We start from the raw sequence: 11,208 nt of genomic DNA, 5'->3' as shown, positions 1-11,208 counted from the left end.
GTGTGTGTGTGTGTGTGTGTGTGTGTGTGTGTGTGTGTGTGTGTACGTCCGTTTTTACTTCATGCGTATAGAGAATAGCAAACGACTTGGAAATAGAACGGTGTTGATTGACATTGATGTTTATGAATACATAGTATAACAATTTCAAGCATATTTATATTAGTTTGTCTAACAAATAATATAAACCAATAAGTATAATCCATCTAATTTATGACATATTCATACATAGTGTTGTTGTCTTAGCAATTATGTACCCTTTCCAAGCAGTCGCTTTTAATGATACATTCCTCACGAGCCGAATTAGTGATGACAATGTTATTTTTGGTCATTTATGTTTTGTTTTTTATTATTTGAATTTTTATTTGCCTGCTAGCTACATTGGCAGCTGTTAAAAATGTCATCGCATGATGCCGTTATTTATAACCTATTAAACGTTGGTTGTAAACCCTCCATTATAGCTTAAAAATTAGCAATACAGCTTGTTATTAGAATAATGTTTTTTGTCTACAATATACAGACATTGCGCATGTTCTCACGCCGTGTATGTTTGTGCCAGCGTTGGTGCGTGTGCGTGCGTGTTCGTGCGTAGGCGTTCATGTGTTTTGCGCCTGATTATTCCATCTATAGTAATCGTCAAACCTTCGACATTATCTATGCTTGTAAGTATAGAAAGAATAGTACAGTGGATTGCCACTAGGTAACTGAGCATTTTCATGGCAAATTTGTTTTCCGCATCTGCGAGTACGCTTATAATACGTGGGCGCGCGTGCGTGCGCGTGTGCGTGCGCGTGCGCGGGCGGATATAGAAATGTGTGAATGTGTGAAACCTGGAAGAATACTGTGTGATATTCGTTCGTAAAAAAAGCTAGCTTTTCGTGGATTATTTAGAAGTCATTGATCATCTAAACCAACAATCAATCATCAAATAACAACACTGCTAATTAAGCTTGATCCAGTGGCGTCTCGAATTCGTAGAAAGTCTATATTCTTTACCTGTCGTACTAGCTCACGCGCTTCCCGCAGTAGAAGTGGCTTGTACGCATCACCATAATGAGCTGTGATATTAGATATACTAACTATAGCTAGCTGTTTGTTATCTCTCGCATCCTTATCGCTGATTAGTGACGATTGCTCATCAATGATCGTTAATAATAATTAATGATAATTAATAATCAGCAGCTATCGGCGGTGACGCTGCCCGTTGTAGAGGATGAACCCGGTGTCTCATATTGCGTCACATTCGAATTAGTAAACGAAAATATTAATCGTAATGTCTTTCTAACGAGTAACGAGCACGGTGTCTCTCAACGCCAAGCAGATAGTAGAGGACGTAGACATAAATGTGTTCACAATTGTGACCGTGCGTTTTGTTACAGAATAAGAACGCAATTTTCAAAGACGCTGCGACGTTTAGATCATTTTTTACGTCACGTTTATACACGTGCTCTTATCGAGCGATGCTAAGGAACGTAAAGCTTGTATTCACTACGAGGAGGAATCCGCGTTCTAAATGCAAATTGTGTTCCGCTATTGCGTTAATTTCGGTCTCGTTTGTTCAATCTTGGAGTAATCATTCTGACTGATTCAGACTGATTCTGATTCTGATTCTGACTTCAGAATGATTACTCCAAGAGCATTCGGATATACGTGCGTGCGGTCAATGCGCTCAGGAACCGAGTTTGTAACGGTTTTTTGGCACGAACATCTGTCCAAACGTAGCGCGTTTGGTAGTCTGACACTCCACCCCAGCCATGTTTGCCTAGTCGTCTGAGTTTCTCCCCGCTGCATGACTCGCCCTGTTTCCACGCGCGTACATTTCTTTCACGTAGGCTACATTTGTACGAATTATGTTCGCGTACGTTGTTGTTGTACATTTCTCAACGTTGATTAAACGCAGCGTAATCGGTGCGGGAAATCTGCACGTAGTTTGCGTATGCGAACGAGACGTATTGCTGTGATGTGTTTATACTTCTCTCGTATTAACTTCGTGTCGGACGTAAGATTCTCCATTACGCAAATTTCATCACAGAAAAAAATGGCGGCTATATAAATACCAAAACTGCGTCGATCGCACAGCAAGTTTAGACTGACTCCGCAAGTCGTCGAGAAAACTCGTGGCCTCGGCAACAGAGACATTTAGAGTCAGTCAAAGACGTGCGTATGACGACAGAAATAGAAGTTCAACGAGGTAACGCAAAAATATACATTATAGACAATATTTTATTTCTCAAAGTTTACATTAAGACCATGAGAATAAGGCCCTGGCTCACTGAAGAAATGGAATTTAAATCGAAGAAATCGAGGCTCAAAGAAATTTACATACAAAAAGGACACTCAATAAACGCTCGCTCATCTTTCACGCGTTTCTCACTGGGGATGAGGGAAATGGCTGCTTGCGTTTGCACAACCGTTACGCATTTGTTCTTATCACTACTATAGTGGAAACATGGGAAATTACCCCTTCCCGAAGTCATTCGAGAAACCAGGAGAAACCTGGCTTCATTTACCACCGTTAATCTCGAAAAAATTAAAATAAAAAAATTATCGCTCTATAATAAGTTAATAAACTAAATATCTCTTCTCATCCATCACTACCTCTGAATCAGTTTACAATTAATCATGCGATAACTTACTAGTATTACTATCGTCGTCGTCATAAAACTTACCAGAAATATATTAAAATAACAGAAATAATTAGCTTGACCTGCTGCCATCAGTAGCGATGTTTGAAGCGAAAAAAACATTGACCAAGAGACCAATAGGAGACCTATATCACCATCAGCGTATTAATCACACACGCATTCACTAAAGCGCCTTCAACTGAACCAACTATGAACCTACCGAACAGATATAGAAACTACGCGCACCACTAGCGATATCATATGCTCATTCGATTCTCATCTGGCGACATTTACAAGTTAGCTGCGCATACGTCGCACGCCGACGTATTAGTCACGTGACTTCCGAAGCTACATACGCGCGCTTGTATTTGTCACGACTGTTCTGTTGTTTCAATTATAAAATTATAACACACACATACATATATGTATATATATATATATATATATATATATATAATATATATATATATATATATATATATAGTATAATATTATTCATGTCTTGCTGTTATGGCCGCCAGAGATGACAGATGAGCATATTATCGCTACCGGTGCGTGAAAAACTCTGACTTCTTCATCTTTCGATGAGGCGTCTTCGTCTAACTACAAGGAAACGGGCCGCGTAACAGGCAGCGCCCCCAAACGCAAGAACAGTGTAACTAAAGCAACATGGCGTCATTTCGCAATTTGCTGCAAGGGAACATCAGCAGCGGAATCATCAAGAAGAAGAAAAACGTCACTGAACGAAACGAACGGCGGGAAGAGGAACAAAACGAACGGTCCTCTCCCACTTCATGCACGCGTCCCCCGCACAGACCTTCTCACGGGAGAGCACTCGCGGGGAGGGTCACTTCACTTTTTCCCCCGCGCAACTTTTGGAAAAGAATCGACATATGAGAAGACCTATCGCTTGCCGTAATTAATTCATGTACTTCAGGGACGAATCACGACACGACGTCACAGCGCCGTTGGCGTTTTAAATAGAAAGCAACGAAGCAACGGCCGCCATTTTACCTTGAGCACTTGGAAGCTGCACGTATGTGTGTGCGCTAGCCACCACCGCCATCAGTAGCAAATATGTAACTAGCTATAAATAGTCGCAGGAGCTGCGGGGAGCATTCCTAGACGCTGCGTTATAACGCATCCCCGCTACGCATGCGCAGACGAAATGTTCCCGAACGACACAGTCGCTTAACAAGCTATACCCACCTACACGTTACCATGGCTACGCATCTCTGAATAATGACGCATAATGTATGTAAATAATTCGATTAATTGATTTGCGTTCGTTCTCATTTTTGTGGGTCGGGGGGGGGGGGAGTAAATAAATTTTTCTCAGAACAAAAGACACGTTTTTCCCATGTTGTCTTGCTTCTGTAACTCTCGGAGTGTTTAGGGTACGAGCATTGTCACGATACTTGTCATTCTTTATCTTTGGTTGAAAAAATAAAGTTATACGTTCTACATGAAAACATAAACTACAGACAGTGGCATTAAACCTTTTTTGTACTTACCTTCAGTACGTACATAAATAGTACACAAGCATTTTAAATAACGTCACATATACACAGATTTCTTCTTACTTATTTACAGGCCATAAATAAAATAAATATGCTGTATTTACAACACAAAAAAGTCCACAATGCAGTAGCAAAATAGCAGCTATCTTTTTCTCTTCTTTCTCTCTCTCTTTCTCTCTCCATCTTCATCCAGCTTCTCTCGCTCGTACCTTCTCCATCAATCTGGACATTCTTCTTGGTACAATGCTTTTACAACCAGCTACATATCTCGCGGTTGTCTCTTCGTGGCACGGTTTCCGTAACATCGACAAAGCTAGCTACATGGAACAACGGCGCAGTGGCAACGCGAAGCATGCGTGTGGGCCACTGTGCTCAACAGCGTATATATACGCGCACGCACGCACGCACGCACGCACAGACACCTAAAGCGCGCGTGGTTGGTTCGCTTGGAAGGTGGCACTTCATCGCAAATAGATTTCTCTCTCTCGGCTCCTTTCGGCTCCCAGCTATGCAACGTGAGTCGTACGTACGTACGCACACGGGCCGCTTGGCGAGAATCCCCCTCAACAACGCGAACTGATTTTCCTTCCTCTCCTGCACCGCGCCCGATGCGCCGCCTGACGGCACGGAATGGAAGATTCTGCTCGATCGCCGCAAGTCGTCGTCGCCACGGCGATCGGCCGGCGTCTCCTCAGCCTCCGCATCACGGTCGAGCGCATCGATACGCGGGACAGCTGGACGACGAAACGAAGACCCTCGCCCCACCGCGCGCGCACGTACAATCGTTTGACCGGTCGTCTGGCCCGTCTTTCTGACCGGCGAAGTGCCGGCGCGGGGCGTTGCGTACCCGCGCGCGCGCGAGTGGAGGGAGACGGCTTTGGTAGTGAAACTGCAGGACGGACGGCGCTCGGTCACATATCACAAGGTCGGTCGCCGCCGCCGCCGGCACAATGGGGCGCCAGCCGCCGCTACACGATCACCTCCAGAAGGCGCTCCGGGCTCAGCCGCGTCCGCTGCTGCTGCTGCTGCCGAGACGCTCGCAAGTTCAGATCCTTTGGCGGCGGCGGCGGCGGCGGCGGCGTCGCCGCGTCCAACCGGTTGTGCACGACGTTCGTGTTCTTGCGCGCCTCGGGCGACGACACCTTGTAGAGGTCGCGCGGGATGCCGCCGCCGGGGGGCGCCACCAGCGGCGGAGGTTTATCGAGCTCGAGGTCGAGCTCCATGACGTCGCTCGACTCGCTCGACGGCACCACGTTGTCCTTGCGGCCGAGCGGGTTGTGGTAGCGACGCAGGTTCTCGCGATTCTGGTTGTTCGTCTTCGCCTGATCGTCCAGCGAGCGAAGCTTGCCGGCGAGTCGCTCCCGGTGCGCGGCAGACGCCCGCCGCTTCCGTCGTCGCCGCCGGTGACACGCGACGAGCAGCAGCACGGCGACGGCGCCGACGACGGCCATCGCCGCGCAGACGACCGGCGTCACGTAGCCTGGCGACAGAAACAAGAGAGCGCGTTCGTTTTTTGTTTCGGCATTCGGTCGGATTGTTTTTTGTTAGTCAGGGGTCGCTATGAGAGTTTCGTTTTGTCACGACAGCTTTTGCTAGCTTTAACGTAAGCTTTATATTATTTATTTTTATATATACGTAAGTATTAGGGGCAAAGCATTTGACTCTCACTATATATATATATATATATATATAATTTCACCGTTACATAATGACCTCTATGACAAAATGGCAAAAGCTAAATAATGCTTGGCATGACGTGACCCCTTCAGGTCTACTGCCATGACATTAAAAAATACTGCAAAATCTTGCAAGATAACTGCTGCTACCCCCGCCCCTTCAAGTGTACTACCACCACGCCACATTAAAAATTTTACCACCCACCTCTGCAAGACAATTGATGCCCCCCTCCTCCCTTCAGGTGTTCTACCACCCCACCACATTAAACATACTACCACCCACCTCTGCGATCTACATTTTCAGAATATTCTGGGTAGGACCCCCAGACCCACCACTTATTTCGCACCCCTTCCTTGAAATCCTGGATCCGTCATTGCCCCCCCCCCCTCTAAGCATTTGCTCAGCCTACGGCCCTGACCTCTTGCAAGATAATTGCCAACACCCCCTCCCCCTTCAGGTTTACTACCACCCACCACTCCAAGATGCTGCTGACAACCTATCCCTCCAGTCCTCCAATGGGGACGTAAAAGAACCACCAAAAGTGCAAAAAAAACTCTGGCCGTGACCACCCTCAGTGCCATTCGGCTAAAAGGCTAACTACCTGGCTTTACCCAAGCTAGGTCACACCCGCCCTGGACGTTTATTCCTTACGGACTGTCCAGTATAGAAGTAGAAGTAGAAGTGAAAGTATTATTGACACCTGACTACTCTAGCTGTACTCTCCCACAATGGTTCACGTATTACCCTACTCCCGCATGTATCACGCGTAGGAAAGCACGAGCTAACACACTCACCTGGCCGCGTCACTTCACCAGACTCGATCTGCACCTGCGTGAGGCCGGCGAGGCTAGACTGCCGCCCTGACTGCTGCGCAATCGCATCGCGCACACCGCTGGCCACCTCGAGGATGGTGCGCGATCCGTCGGAGCCAGACTATAGTAATAAGCAAACGCATCGTTAGCGACCTGGTCTGGAGCCACTAACGAACAACAGTGTCGCGAACTGAATTTACATATCGATGTTATATGTAAATGTTTGCACATACATTGGGACCAACTGGTCATATTCCATCGATCACAACGTTGAAACCTATCATGCAGCATACTGTATAAATCTATATAAATCTATATAACCAATGATATCTGTTGAAATGGTGAAGGGAAGATCAGATGCCACAAGTGCATAAACGATAGCGCACAACACGCATAGGCCACAACAGCGTTATGTTGAGGGGGTAAGGGTTTTATCTGCTGCCATACATTTGACACACATACCACAGTGATTTCCAATGTGCTGTCTACACTGCTCTTCTGATCGCATTGAATGGTCAGATGGTTGTTTATTGTCATCGCCACCAGGTGGGGCAGTCTGCTGATCATAGTGCAGAGGTACTCGACTGTTATTCCCTGTAAGGCAAAAACACAGATATTATCAGCCTGCACTGGGTATCGACAATTTAAATTCGCACGTACAGAAATGCTTCGCTCATTGTGCGCGCTTCTTAATATATTGTTATTGCACGAATAAACACATGCAAGGTTACTCACTTTGACGTTCACAATGAACTGATTTTGATTTTGAAACAACTTGTCAAACAAGTGAAACGTATGCTAAACCGAAAATGTACGTCTTCAGACATTACAAGCAATTTCTCAATGCTAACCAATTATCTTAATCGCGTCACAATTCAATAGAAATTCACATAGAAATCAATTAATGCAGCAATTAATGCAGCAATTAATGCAGTAATTAATGCAGGTTGTGCATGAACATCTCTGTGTGTCACACATACCACTGGCATCTTGTTCTTGTCAAAGAACAGTGAGATTCGGACACAGCTGCTGCTAAGCTCGGCGTGGTTAGGCCGGCAGTCGTGAGAGGGAGCCACCGACGCCGGCACGACCGGGTCCCTGCACTCCCCCCACGGCATGCACGGCGGCGTGAAACAAGTGGCGTCGGCGACCATGATGCACTGTTGACTGATCGGACAGCGGCTGGCTGGGTCTCCGGACAGGCAGTTTGAAGAGGGACACCACAACTGCAAGGCGTACGAATGTGACGTGAGTCGGTAATGTAATAAAATGGAGATTAATACTAGATAGATATCATCCACCAATATGCCACAAGCATTACTACAGCAGACTAGCTACAGCTGACACCCATAGTTAACCTTGACTACCCACAATAGTCGAGTTTAACTTGAAATGACAGCCTAGGCCTACATCCTGCCGTCAAACATTGCATCTAGTAGAAATCGATTACCGGTACTTTTATTGTCGTGCACGTATACTCGCCCGTGCATGCACGATCGTTGCGTTTTTTTTTACAGTTTTTCTTTTGAGGTTAATAACACTAATTCACTTGTAGTTCAATTTATTATTTAGATGCATATTCTACTGTAAGCTGTTACAGATTAGTTACATTAGTTACGGGCAAAGATCTCGAGCCATAATTAATGACTCTTACTCCATGGATATCCATATATTATATATGATTATACTGACAACTCACATTATATGGATAACCATATAACTGACCACTGACCAATGATAACGACAAAATGGTGGATGACCACTAACTGCAACGAATTGCACTGACTGTCTGTGCATGCTGCTGTAATTAACAAGCATACCTGTGTGCAATCTACGTTGCCATCGTTGCAGGTGCAGCTGTTGCATCCCTCTCGCCACGTCTGTCCGTCGGGGTACTGCTGTCTGTCTCGCACGCATGACCGCTTCCAAGTCTCCCTGCCCGACATCACTGCAACGTAAGCAGGCCGATAGGTTAGCGTCGACTACCAAGTATGAGTTGTAGATGAGTACGGTGAGGAAGGCGGAACAGTAGTGCATTTTACGCATACATTTTACAGTATAACACGTTCATTTCCTCCATTTACTCTTGCAATTACAACTACAGTGTGCATGCCTCAGGTACACTAAACTGCACTTAGCCCTATCATCATTTCATACTCCATATAGATTGGCTTACGCAGAGCATTTTGGGGGCAGCACGTAGCCTTACCTAGCTCGCATAGTTTTCCAGTTCTGTAGGGTGGGCACACACACGTGTATTTGCCGATACCATCGACGCAGGTCGCGCCAAACTGGCATGGGTCCGATGCACACTCGTTAATTTCTGGAAAATAACGTCAAAATCCCATGATCACTGCACTGCATGGGATACTTTCTTGCATGGCAAGCACTCCTAGTGAGTTAACTAAGCGATCGGTATTTCGGAAGTGCAAAACGGTACCATTCAGAAATATTACCATTCACGAAGCCATTTAGCACTGCCTAATTGCACTACCATGGAACGTCTGCATGGTTGGTAAATTGTCAGCGTTATATGATACAGTATAAAACCAGTAAACTTGTGATGCTTACCAAATCTGCAGTCTGGCCCTGTGAAACCCTGGGCACACTCGCACATGTACCAGTTGATGCCATCAATGCACCGGCCACCGTTGTAACTGCAGAGCAAGTAAGCGAGGCAGAAATGAGACACTGCATAACTTACACGTATTACTACAATATAAGCAGTTAGAGATTTTCTGGGAAACCCAGCTGATCGCAGAACATCTTATTATTAAATGAGACACTGCATAATTTACACTAGTTACTGCAATATAATCAGTTATAGATTTTCTGGGAAACCCTGCTAATCGTAAAACCTATTAATGCAGATTTCATGTTTATGCGCGTACGCCAGTGCTACATGGAAGAACTTACCAAGGCAAAGGACTGCAGTCATCAGTGTCCACTTCACACAACCTGCCCTCGTAGCCAGACGTGCAGATGCAGGTGTAGGTGGAGCCACTCGTCACGCACGTGGCGCCATTTTTGCACGGATTCTGTGCGCAACTGTTATTTATCGCTGCAAACAAGATCAGAATGAAGCATTACCAGTAAAATTCTATAATCAAGCAATCGAATGCAGTAAAGCATTACCAGTAAAATTCCATAACCAAGCAATCAAATGCAGTAAAGCATTACCAGTAAAATTCCATAACCAAGTAATCAAATGCAGAGCAGAACTGATATGAGAGTGGTGAACATCCATGAAGGTATAGAGCAGTAGTTCTTAACCTTTTTTTGAGTCATTGACCCCTTTGAGAATCTGGTGAAAACTACGAACCCTTCCCCCAAAAAATGCACATAAGCACATGAACACAATAATTTTCATGCGCCTGGTTCACGGACCCCCGGAATCCCATCCACGGACCCAAAAGAGGTCCATGAACCACAGGTTAAGAACCTCTGGTATAGAGACTAGCAGACGATCACACGTACGTATGTGGCAGACACTGCCCGTCCATCCACGCGGGCAGTGACAGGCGAACGAATCAGGCAGGTCAATGCACGTGCCTCCATTTCTGCAAGTACTCGCATCGCAATGGCTGTTTCCTGCAGCACAAAAACAAAATAATGAAAAAAATGCGAATGAACATATTTGCACGTGGCAACTACTATACACGACAGTTTCTCATCTGAATACGTTTCAATATATAGAGAGACTGTTCTGACAATTAAACACCTTACGGAAAACGGACGTGCAAATCTTCGTTTGATGCTACTTCGAAAAGTGATAACGTGTAAATATTTGATCGACGTGGCAAATAAAAGAAACAAATTTGCAATTTCACCAATCACGCCTCTACTGCTATTATGTACATAATACGCTGAACGTTTCTACACCCCTACTTTCCTAAATTCCTTCTGATTTCACGATATCACTCGCAACCTGGTAGAACTAACACCAAACCTAGTGTTATGGCACATTGAAAAACGCTGCCACGACCACTTACTGAGGTTGCACACTTTGCCCTTCCAGCCGTCCCGGCACTGACAAGCAAAATCGGCGACCAGGTCGGTACACAATCCACCATTTCTGCACGGATCCGGAGCACAATCGTTCTTATCTGCAGAAACCATGAAAAAAACCGTCTTCAGTACATGCACTTGTATTTGAATTACATCAATAGCTAACGATACCTAATAATAATACCTAATAATAGGTATTATTAGTTCTCGATTACATGCAATAAACACGAGTTGAATGCCGCGCAAAAAAACCCGATGCGTGCATCGCGGCGAGTGAGCATGGCTTCGGCTACCGTAGCAATGCAGCATCCCAGCGAGCTCATCCTCCACATCGTCGTCACGAGACGTTCGACACAGTATACACTCACCGATATCGTTACCCTGAACATCGTGTAAATATATTGCATATATCCGTTTCTCGAATCTCTACGTACAGCCAGGCCGATTCATGTCTCAGAACAGCTGCTACACCTCACGAACTTCTACACACAATATTTCGGCAATATATATATATATAGATAGATAGATAGATAGATAGGTAGGTAGGTAGGTAGATAGGTAGATAGATAT

At 45.3% G+C, this 11,208-nt stretch overlaps 1 protein-coding gene across 1 annotated transcript in view; it reads right to left on the bottom strand.

Annotated features, from left to right (window-relative positions):
* Window positions 1-5,109: 5,109 nt before the first annotated feature.
* Window positions 5,110-11,208, bottom strand: part of LOC106811156 (protein jagged-2-like) — a 58,398-nt gene continuing 52,299 nt past the window's right edge. The window contains exons 8-17 of the mRNA XM_014814699.1: window positions 10,623-10,736; window positions 10,108-10,221; window positions 9,547-9,691; window positions 9,202-9,287; window positions 8,840-8,953; window positions 8,451-8,578; window positions 7,611-7,856; window positions 7,093-7,224; window positions 6,613-6,751; window positions 5,110-5,621 (exon numbers count right to left, since the gene is read on the bottom strand). Of these exons, the coding sequence (XP_014670185.1) occupies window positions 5,110-5,621; window positions 6,613-6,751; window positions 7,093-7,224; window positions 7,611-7,856; window positions 8,451-8,578; window positions 8,840-8,953; window positions 9,202-9,287; window positions 9,547-9,691; window positions 10,108-10,221; window positions 10,623-10,736 (1,730 nt within the window). The remainder of the gene's footprint in view (window positions 5,622-6,612; window positions 6,752-7,092; window positions 7,225-7,610; window positions 7,857-8,450; window positions 8,579-8,839; window positions 8,954-9,201; window positions 9,288-9,546; window positions 9,692-10,107; window positions 10,222-10,622; window positions 10,737-11,208) is intronic.

The sequence above is a fragment of the Priapulus caudatus genome, unplaced genomic scaffold (assembly GCF_000485595.1).
Source record: "Priapulus caudatus unplaced genomic scaffold, Priapulus_caudatus-5.0.1 Scaffold510, whole genome shotgun sequence".
NCBI lineage: Eukaryota > Metazoa > Priapulida > Priapulimorpha > Priapulimorphida > Priapulidae > Priapulus > Priapulus caudatus.
This window is presented reverse-complemented; position numbering and strand designations above follow the sequence as displayed.